This window comes from Physcomitrium patens, chromosome 14 (assembly GCF_059467195.1).
Source record: "Physcomitrium patens ecotype Gransden chromosome 14, ASM5946719v1, whole genome shotgun sequence".
Classification (NCBI taxonomy): Eukaryota; Viridiplantae; Streptophyta; class Bryopsida; order Funariales; family Funariaceae; genus Physcomitrium; species Physcomitrium patens.
The window spans coordinates 14,636,882-14,648,789 of NC_143423.1; the positions used below are offsets into that span (position 1 = coordinate 14,636,882).

At 37.2% G+C, this 11,908-nt stretch overlaps 1 protein-coding gene across 1 annotated transcript; it reads left to right on the forward strand.

Annotated features, from left to right (window-relative positions):
* The first annotated feature begins 1,076 nt into the window (after window positions 1-1,076).
* On the forward strand, window positions 1,077-3,365 carry LOC112291211 (uncharacterized). Its single transcript, XM_024538334.3, has 7 exons — window positions 1,077-1,759; window positions 1,865-1,946; window positions 2,054-2,108; window positions 2,206-2,320; window positions 2,481-2,684; window positions 2,791-2,867; window positions 3,001-3,365. Exons 1-7 carry the CDS (start codon window positions 1,634-1,636, stop codon window positions 3,080-3,082), a joined length of 741 nt encoding a protein of 246 aa, XP_024394102.1. The 5' UTR covers window positions 1,077-1,633; the 3' UTR covers window positions 3,083-3,365.
* The last annotated feature ends 8,543 nt before the right edge of the window (window positions 3,366-11,908 follow it).

The window sequence follows — 11,908 nt, forward strand, 5'->3', positions numbered from 1 at the left end:
TGTGTCAGTGTGGTATTATTTGAGTTTGCTTCTTTTTCTTTTGCTACAATGGGTTGGTTGATGACTTGGTAACACATTCTGTTCATGTTATTTTTTTTAAAAAATAGATTAATACTACTTAACAATAATAACAATAATAACACAACACAGAAGCGTACTGAGTAAATTTAAATATTTTAAAAAAATCATTGTACAAAAATAAAATATCGGTCTTCACAACAAAATCATTAGTTTTGAGCTTATCGAAGAGCACGATATTATGGACAAGTGTGAAAAAATGATGGCTTTTGAATTGATTGATCAGTTGATTGTCCTTTTAACAATTGTATCCTAGTGTACTGATTTGTACAAAAGATCAAATAATAGCTCATTCAAATGATTTTTTAGCAAACTAACAATAAAATATTAATTTTTGTTAGCTAAATTTTTTCAAAATGAATTCAAAGTTAGATGGTATCAGGAACCTAATGTCCGAATAATATTTTTATTGTATTGTATTGTATTGTATTTTATTTATTTTATTTTATTTTTCTTTAGAACGAACAAACATAACATAACTTGTCCACTTCATAAGACATATGCACTTATACTTATTAACAATTTAACAATCCATGATGTTTTATTATTAATATTATCATTATGATTTTATTAATTTCTATTAAAAATTAAGTTTAAACGACTTGATACGTATTAAGTTTTAGATTGGATACTTTTTAAAATTAATTTGGCAATAAGTTTTAGAACCTCTTCATATTTTGCAACATATTTCCTTCTTAAGGTATTTTTAAATTCTTAATTTCAATGTTACCCAAGATTATTTTCATTTAAATCAAATAAAAATAAAAATTCATGCACAAACATTGAATTATAATAAAATTGTTTTAAAGATGAATTGAGGAAGTGCGATAACATTTACTCAGCAAGGACAAGGATGAAGTTTGAACAACAAGCGATGAACGAGTGTGCATATTCGTAGCTCCGGTGTCGCGGAAGCTGAATAGATATGGACCGACCAGGTGGACCAATCGCAACGAACTCCCTCTTCGATCGCAAGGAACTTCCACGCTTTCGAGACCTTAATCCACATTTGCTATTCTAGCACATAACGACACAGAGCCTCTTGGTCTACTCAAGGGACAGAAAGCTGCGGCCGTCGGTTAGAGGAACTGCGTTAGGGAAAAACAGAGATGTACGCAGGAGAAAGCTGAATGTTAACCAGTTTTAACTGCTACTCTTCGTCTCCTTCCTTTTCCGCGGCGAGCTTCCTCGTCACGCGACTTGTAATCCTGCGGTCTCGGTTATATTTTGCCGTCCATGTTGGTTCGAGATCCATCATTAGCTTAACCCTTGATGGATACAAATACTACTTGCAGCATAATTGATGCTGCGTCGAGAATGGAGGCACTTGGAGGATTGTTCGGGGCCTTCAACTTCATCCGGGTTGGCCTACCAATGTGGATGTGTGCATGACTGATGAGAACTTTCGCGTGCTGAGTGTGGCCACATGAATCAAACCGTTTCACAACTTGTGATGAGCTGACATGGTCGGAAGCGGACGTGAACGTCGGCGCTTGTTCATGTATTAAAAGATTTGAAGACTTCTTTGATCGGTGAAATACATCCTGATTCCGGGATGGCAGGGATGTCTGGATCCAGTCCGTATGCCGTGCTCGGCACACGGGAGTTTTCTCGGGTACGCAAGTTTGACATGGAAGAAAGGAGGAGGAGGATACTTGGAAACTCTAAGTATGACATTGCGGTAATGACCACACTCACCACTGCATTTAATTAGGTTCCATTTCACGAGTGTCTTTGCCAATCTATTGCTTTCAAAAGAGTGTTCATGATTTTGGTCACTCACCAGGTGGACAAGGAGGCTCTGGATAAGCAAGTGAAAGACGAAATTGAGTACCGAACCAAACAAGAGAAAGCGAAGGAACAGTTCGGTGTGTTGTCTCGAGTCTTCACATATTTAATAAGAAATTCATACAGAATTTCGGAGCCATCATTTTCGAAGTCTGAAATGACTGAATTTGGTTCTCTGTGACTGCAGAGAAATGGGAGATTAAAAAAATCGAGTCTATGAAGAAAGCTGAAGAAGTTCTCGAGTAGACAACTTTATCCATCTATTGCTACATTCCTGTTTCTGGAGTGACTTTGAATTTCTTAGGACTAACAAAGGTTAGTCTTCGTCTTTCTCAATAGAGCGGAAAAGAAGATTTGCAATCAGGAGTATGAGCAGTACTGGCAAGAGCAGCGGAAGTGCAGGGTACAAAGAGAAGTGGACGAGAAAATGCACCTCCTCTCTGTGAATGATAGGGCAAGTACACACCGAACCAGTGTGTTAAGGGCCGAACTTTTGCGTTTCTGAATGGTGTTTCTATTCATCAAGTTGTTTAGATATGTGATATGGCCTGCATACTCGCAATGGAGACAATGGTATCGCTAACGCATAGTCGTTTTGGAGCGGGTGATTCCAGATCGGACCTTTCGACAAGCTTCGCTATGACGATCAAGAATTCGAACCGCAGAAGAGCACAGCAATCCAGTTGTCTGTGAATCACACACGGTTATGGCAAGAACAACAAGCTATGGAGAAGAAACAACAGGAGTCGAAAGAGAGAATTGACTGGATTCAAAAGGACATTCAGAATCGAAAACAGTTGCGTCTTATGGAAGAAAATGTAAATCTGCATTAATCTCAATTTCATTCCCGATTTTTCTTTAAAATCATACGAAGTGGCTTTTACTTCATTTTTATGCTGCTCACCCATCTGCATCGTGCAACAGATCAAAGGGCAACTCTTTGAACGGGATAAAAAGATCGAAAGAGAGATGGTGGTGAGGAGCCAAGAAAAGCACAAAGAGTAAGTATTCAGTCATCTCAATGAAACCTGCCTGGCTTCATTTACAATGCAGTGATGACCGAATAAGCATGTCTCTTCTTGGTTTGCGTAACATGTAGACCTAATCAAATGTGGAAATTGACCAATATTGCAGAGCTCAACTTGAGCACTTAAAGAACCACATGTACCAGATTTCACCCGAATACTTCGACCAGTTCCAAACAACTGCACGCTGAGGCCACACAACAGGCTCATATGAACTGGACATCGGTGTCAATTTCTGTTCAGCTAATTACAATTTAAATAAAGATCACGAATACCGTTACTGGATCTTTTTTACCTGCATCAGACAGAAAAGATTGTGTCAGACCTGAACTCTGCAGATCTTATTGCAGAATTTTACATAATTTTGAGTCATTATCAAAACAAATCAAAACTCAAAACATGTAGAGACGGTCCCTTCAATCCTGTGGCAAGACGCAGAAAACTAGCGAAACAGAAAACCTATTTGTTTTGATACATGAGTGCTGCCTTTTTATTTTTGTTCAAGGGACGTTTCACGAACGTATCTCACTGACTGATTTCCGATCCGAGGGATCCGATTCCCAAGTCGATCGTGTTCGACACCTCCAGGGCCACTTTTTTGACATACAGCCGTCTTTTAAGAATTCAGATACACCTTCAAATAATAAAGGATGCGGAAGGAAAAATCTCAGACCTAGTATCTCAGACGCTTCTGTGTTACAAACACTGTCGCTTGTTCAACGTATTACTGTCCTCCGTCTCCGCCTCTCCTCGAATAGATGGTACAGTTGGACCAAGCTCCCCCTGTGATCTTGAACTCCCGCAAGTCACGTAAGTAAGAAATTTCCGGAAACAGCTTCTTTATCCAGCACCTCCACAAACTGCGCATATTTTTCACAGAGAGTACATGGTGTTATGGATGGATAAATTACACCAGGAAGTGCCTCCATATGACTCAGCTAGTTAAATTGCCAAGATTACTTAACGCCAAGCGCCGCAATCAAAACCAGTCTCCCTCGCTGTGTTAAGCTCTTGATATTTTCTTGGCTTGAATCGTAGAGTATTTACTTTGATAGTAGTTTTCCGCGAAGTCATGGAAATAGCCTAAAATGGAGGAATAGGTGGAGTCTTCTGATAAGCACAGAGGAGTGAAGGATGAAGAGGAGATAGGACATAGCATCGACGGTTTGAAATGAAATTCTTATGACATTGGATAGATGACTTGCGGGCTTAGTTGCCACTGCAAAGCGTGTGACCACCTGCATATAGTATGATGAAGCTATGACGGCTACTGGTAAGTTTTGTTTGATTCGTGTGACAAGAAGAATCGACGATTGCGGTTCAAAGAGCATGAAAACGTCCATCAGAGTTTCTAATTCTTTCGCGAATGGCATAATCATAATACCTAGCTGTCATTGATTCCTCAAAAATCATATTATGTCTTCGAAGTTAATCAGTTCGTTTAGGATCTTTGTGCACGATAGTCAATGCTAATGTGAGATCTATTGGGGTGTTTAGGTCAGATAGTAATCAGGATACTCTTTTTGAAAATAAAGTACGTGTGAGTTGAATTGACATCAAGGTGCAGCGTCCGGAAGGAGAGCAACTAAAATTTTCGCAGAAGATCTGTCAAGCTATCAGTCGCAACGACGGTAGTACTAGTGACATCAACCCGTCTGGTAACCACCTTGAGAAGGTTGTCACCACCGCGGATCAAGAATGGCTATGCGGAATTGACTTACGGTGCACTTGGCACTGCCAGCAACAAAAAGTCGAGCTTCTTCATGAGTATCGGCCACAACGACGTGAGCGTTACCGCACTCAAGAGCGGGTACAAGAAGCTGGATCATTGACAAGCACGGTAAATTTCTATTGAGATTGTTCCTGATCCACTTTTGTGACTTTCGGTGATAATTTCGAGTCCTTCAGCAATGTCTACTTCAACGCTTATTTCAACGCCGGCCTCTTAAAACCGCATCGAATCCTCAAGAGATTATATGTTCGTGCATCTTCCCAGGTGTCTCGAATGATGTCTGATACATCGCAATTATATAGATCCTATTCTGTATGGTAACAATTGCTGGATCTCCAGGGTGACGGAACACTCATATAAAAACATTTTTGTAATTTTTCCACAAGAGGAAAATAAAATATTAATTTTTAAAATAATTTTGTGTAAAAATCTAAAAGAATGATAATAATTACTACCCAGATTGTAGTTGTTATTAATTAAATAATTATTTATAAGGTTTTTAAATTTAAAATAAATAATCTTATAAGTAATCAATTTAAAAACATCAAGACTAAAACTTAAATCAATATAAAAAATTAGTGAAAACAAGAATTTGGACTTTAGAAGCTAAAGTAACAATTGCTTTTATTTTTTTAAAACAATTAGTTTTTACTCATTAAGTTCATTCCTTTTTTAAGATTTTTAGTACAAGAACAGAATATCTGAACCAAGTATCTAATAGGTTTATATATATATATATATATATATATATATACATATTAAATATATAGTATTGAATGTAAAATTTAGCAAAGACAAATTCCTCCAATGTTAACAAAATTTTATAACATTAAATGTTAGAAATACATATATATATATATATATATATATATATATATATATATATATATATATATATATATAAGTTATGTTAGAAACTTAACTACTTTAAAAAATTAATCTATTCTATCATATCACAAAAACTAATAAAACACTTTGAATTTCCATTTAGAACTTTTAAACTTTTCTTTTATTATTCTAAAGTTTAATAAGATCCTTCTAATTTCAACTTTAAAACAAACTTGATAATGTTTTTTTTTTTTTTTTTTTTTTTTTTTTTTTTTTTTTTTTTTTTGTCTTTTCACAAAATAAATCTTATTGCTCCACCAAATAAAAAATATTTAATACTTACACTAATATTTTTTGCTATAAGTAAAATTATACCATGTTTCTTTTGCTACCTGGTTTTTTTTAATCATAAGCTGGTAGCTTCTAGTGGCTATTTTATAGTTCATAATCTTCTTAGTAGAAGACTCCATTATATATCATTTTTTCTTTCTAATTATGTGGTTTCAATTCTTTTTTATTAATTTTAGGAAACTAACAATAATTCCATCAAAATTAGGAAAAAAATATAAAACAATTTAAAACTATAGTAAACATAATATTAGAATTGTGGATTTATTTCATGCGTACAATCTTGTACCTTTGTTCATGATAATAATATTATCTTATTATTTTACACATGCTCTTTAAATATTACATGTAAATTTAGTGTCATTTTTTATTTTTTATTTTTTTATAGTTTTATACATTCAAAGAAAAGAAAGTCACATGCACAATAAAATATATATATATATATATATATATATATTAAACCTATTAGTTTTTTTTCGTTATTGATCTTAATACTTTCTTCCATTTTAGTAATAGAACAAACTATTACTTATTATTTCTTAATCTTAACCAATTAAAAATAGACACCATAAGATATACATGCATCTTCCCTTCTTCTTTATTTGTTTGTTTTGTTGTTTGATGTCATCATTAGCTAAAAATACATGTAATATTCATGTGTATGTATGTATATATATATATATATAAATACATGTATTATTATTATTATTATTATTATTATTATTCTTTTACATGTGTATTTTATTTTTTGGTTTGGTATAATTATTATAACTATAAATTATAAATTTTTTGTGTAAATATTTAGACCATAAAGTATATCAATATTCTTTTTTATCATATAATTACAATTAGCTTTTGTTATAATCAACCTTGTTAAAATCAACTTTGGATAATAATAAATCTATTTACCTACCCCAATTTGTACCACCTACATCACATTGTACTATATAGTCAGTAATTGCTATGTCCCAAGAAATTGACTATAACAAGGACTAACCTTATATATATATATATATATGACTTATAGTATTTTTTTAATACATCTAATTTCAAATAATTTATATTCTTACTATTCTTAGAAATTCATAAATATACATCTTTCACAAATAAGATTATTTTTTAAAACTAAACACCTTTATATATATATATATATATATATATATATGTGTGTGTGTGTGTGTGTGTGTTTTGATAGTTTTATTTTAATTTAATTTATCAACATTTAACTTTATTAAAAATACTATTAAAAGAGTTTTTTTTCATTCAATTTTGAATGGTCATGTGATTTTTAACTTTTAATTTTTTAAAAATTTACTTTTATAATAAATTTAATATGATTAAACTTAAAAAGTTGCATTAATCTTTTTAGCAACATTAAATTTATAAAATCTCAATAGTATTAGTTCAAAATATGTGTTTCTACTATATATATAGTAAAAAATATATATATATAGTAATATAAATATGTATTTTTACTATATATATATATATGTATATATATATATATATATATATATATATTAGTATATCAAATAATAGCAATGTACTAAATATTACTTAAGATTTATTAACTAAAATTAAGTTATATATAAACTACTTTTAGAATATTCAAGTTGTAATAGAGGTTTTAAGAAATTAGTATAACTTTCTTGTGATGTGTATGAAAGGACTACAATTAACAAAGATGATCTTTCAAAATCTACTACTTTTAGTCTTCGTATCAATACTTTTCTTTGTAGTAGTATCTGAAAGAACTAAATCCAAAGACTTAAACCATCTATAATTATATAATATTATTTAAGCTTTTGTAATTTATGCTTTTTTTTCAAGATGGATTAAAATCACTTATTTAATTATCTATAAATTATTGACATTTAAAGCAAGAACAATAGACTTTTTTAACCATTATTTAAATGTAACACATACTTTATTGTGCTAAATACTTTAAAAAGTAGATTAATATATTATTATTATTATTATTAAATTAGATTAAATTAAAATATGAGTCTTTCTACTAAAAATAATGAAGAAGTATAAATTACTATCTAAGTTTTTCTACCATAATCCTTAAGTCTTGTTTCTTTTTTCATTCCTTTGCTTCTTTTCAATTTTTATTAAAAACAATTCTTATGATTTGTAAAAACTAATACTTCTACATCAATAAGAAAGAAAAAAAAGAAAAAAAGGAAGAAAAATCCATGGTTATGAAGATAATTTATGTTCATTTTATCTTCATGAGATTGAAGCAAAACAATATTGAATGTAAAATTGGATGGATTATTACAAAATCCATCCAAATGGATGATTTTCAAGAATCAAATGGAGGATGAACTCAGTTCCACATGCAATGAACGTTCCCAGGTAGGAGTAGGAGTGGACGAAGGATGAATCTATCGACCCGAATAGAATATTCGAAGATGCGCCGCTCTCGGGTGCAAGCAGAATCGGAACTCGCCGCAAAGCAAAGGGGGTGAGGCAAAGGGATCATTCAAATATTCGACACACTGGATTGGAACCCGCGGGAATCGATGCCTGCTCGATGGAAGCGCCACGGTGGAGGGCCAAGTCAGCGTATCAAACCCCACCCCCCGCCTTTCGCCCTGACACATCATCATCGTGCACCGTCAGATTTCGCCATCGTTCCGCCAGTCAGAGACGTCCACGTCAGTTTGACCGCCTCCGACGTGGTCAGAGAAGTGACGTGGCATTGGGGCTTATTCTTCGTCTTCTTCTTTCTTTTCTTTTCCCTTCCTGGTCGCATGCTTTGACCACGACTCACTCATCCCATTCCCTCACTCACTCACTCTCACTCACTCCGCCTTTGCTTGGTTTTTGGGCCTTGCAGGTGGATCACTAAGCTAGCTAGCTATTCCATTTCCTCACTGCTCACACTCTCATTCTCTCTCTCACTCACTTTTATGCAGTCTTCTTCGGATGGGGATGGGGATGGTAATGGGGCCCAACTGCTGCGTAGAATTCCAGCTATGTCGACTGTAGAGTGGCTTTTTGTTGGTGGAGTGTTGTACCAGTAAAGCTCTCTCGTCCTGGTCCCCGTGCTCCTCCTCAGCTTCCCAGCGTCTTGATTTGTTCCTTTCTTTGACTAGACCAGGGCCGGGACGACCAGGAATTTCTCGAAGCGATCTGCTCTTCATAAGCAGTGGAGGTGTTCCGGTCGAGGCACAACCGAAGCATTACATTGTGAGACCAAAGTCGCAGTGTTTCGTTTTGTTTTTTTTGTTTTTGCCTCGTCACGAGGTTCTGTTTTAGTTTAATGGGAACGTTAGCTCTGCTTCGTTGTTTCGCTTTGGTGGGCGAGCTTCCCTATTTCGCTCCTTCCTTGTGATGTTGAAAAGAAGAGGAGGTTGTGGCTAAGAACAAGATTTGCACCCATATTTGGTGGTGGGTTCGATACGCATTTCGTTGAAGCGCCTGTTGGTGCGAAAGTATTATGCGAGATACTCGTCATTCTATCCATCCCATCTTATTTTCCCCTGTATGTGGTGTAAAGGCTCAATACACCGCGTGAAGCATGCTTAGCTCAGTCACTTCGAGGAGACGCATTATCTGTCTTTCAAACCTTTTCTTAACCAGTGCCTGAGGACTTGAACATGACTGCGAACTTTTCCACTGGGTTGCACTTGAAGCGGCCAGTGCAGGATTTCAAGAGCTGTACAGTTGATGCTTAACGCAAGAGTAGCAACAGGAATAGATTTTATACAATTGGAAGCATTCTCATTTGAAATATGGGAAACTACATGTGCGGCAGCTGCATGAATCAACAAGTCCAAGATGAGTGGCAGAATCTCCCGACGAAGGTCATTCGACCAGATGGAACAATTGAGGTTTTCAGGAAGACAGTGACTGCCGGGGAGCTAATGAAGCGGTATGCTAACCACTCTGTTTATCATTCAAGCTCCATGTTCTCTGCTCTCACAGCAAACTCTGCCTTACCCAAGAACAAGGAACTCGAGGGCGGAAGACTATATTACGTTCTTCCCTCTCACAAGTTTCAAGCGACGGAAAAATCCTCGTCAACTGTGAAGAAAAGTGTGCCCCAAGGCTGTGGAAAGCTCACAGTCGAGATCAAGTCGTTACCCGGATTTGCTCAAGTGACAGTCAAAGGTCGAGCTGGACACATGCAAGACGAGTCCACTGAGCCCTTCATCAGCTACTCCACACCAGACCTTCGAAGCATGTATTTGTCTGCTAAGCCGCAGCCCAGCCTGGCGCGATCCACGTCCTGGAAACCAAGGCTAGAGACTATCAATGAAGTCGGTGCTGCTTCAAGACGACACATTCAGAATTTCATGCGGGCCCGCAGCCTGCGCAAGAGCTAATTGCAAAATTTCTGATGGAACTCGGCAATTCCTTATGTATTTTCGTCAAATTCGAGTGTGGCTGTTCCTGTACATCCCACCACAGCCACCTCGAGCTGGAGAATTGCAATGATTTTGGGTACGGGATGGATTCCTCACTATGACCCAATCCTCATCGTATGAACTTCTGTTTCCCGGAGTGTTGGAGCGATGGTCTAGGGTTAGCCACCTTGAAGTGAAACAATCAGTATCACTGCCCTATGACGGGGACATGCGCATACGACCAGGGATTTTAGGTCAGTGTTTAGAATCTGGGACACATCTGAGGAGCTGATACTCTTCAACAACTGCCTCCAAAACCCGGCGAGTTGACAAAGCCACAGCGGGTGGTGGAGTATCTGCACCCCGTGGGAGCTGCGTCAACTTTTGTTTCTGGATGTTACCAATCTTGTCATAGCCATTGCTGGATTGCAGATGACGGACTGGTTAGCCAGAAGACATGAGAACAAAAAAACCAATTTTGTAGGAGATGGAACTTTGTATCATGAGATATGTAATGAAACTCTGATGTGATTCTCTTCAGATTTATCATCTTGGTCGCAAACTATCTTCTCCCAATTCCCCACGCTTGCATCCACTATCTGCTTTTCCTTTTGCCCTTGTTGCGTTCTTGTTTCAAACTCAGCACTAGCAATGCTTGTTCTTTTTCGTATGGATTTCGTGATATAATGTAATTGGAAGCAGCAGTGAGACTGGAATGAAAACCATGGCTTCGCCGTTAGCTTACAAAGCCGCTGTGCACACTAATCAGGTATGCTCATTGGCCGTATTAAATAATCACGACATTTTCCTCGATTGCGATGGTGGGAAGCGGGCAGAACCCACAACCTGTCAGAAGCGCCTGACACCGCTACCCTGATTGAACACCACTTACGCTGTCGCTATCGTTTGCACGCGTAGGGCCTGCAGACGCAGGAGTCCTGGCAGAGAGATCCTGACAACCGCAGAACAAACAGCATTAATGGTGTGGCAGGCACACGGAGAGCATCGGAAGCCTACATACAATCTGATTAGACTATTGCCTCATCTCATGTGCGCCTCTGGACCGGTAGACCAACTCAATCCCCTGCTTTTTCGTTTCCCCTTCACACACCGGCACGATTCTTCACGATCATGACCTTCCATAGAAGAAACTGTGGAACAAGACGACGGCACCTTCACCAAAGTCCCCACTGCAGAAAAACACGAATATGTACTTCCATGTGAGGTTAATCCTGCCAAATGGTTGGCTCTCTCTCTCTCTCTGCAATGGCTAAATTGTAGTCAACGGCTTTGGATTTTTTTGTGAAGTCTGGTCACTCGCAAAATCACCGACCACGGCGACCATTCCTTCGGCACCGTCGATTAGGGCTTTGACCAAGACCAACGAACCCCGAATTAGGGTTTAGTAGGTGATCCTGCAACAACAGACGGGGCGACATCAGTTCCACAAATAGCGTGGCTCACAACTATCTCATGCTCCGCCAACCCCACCTACCCCCACCCCAATCCACGTGGACCAACCACATCATCGACTTATGCCACGTCATTCTATCGTACGTGTCGCTTCTTAATACGGCCACACCGCCATGATCCCTCACGATAATTCGGCCCGTTGGTCGCCAAGTTGCCCGAATTTGGATCCCATCAACGCCACTAGAGATCCCCATTCTTGAGGTCCATTCTTACCGCGGATCTGCCCGTTGCCCGTAGTGTTAGTTTTTCTTCGGCGGGTAGATTCTGGGTATCCAGAA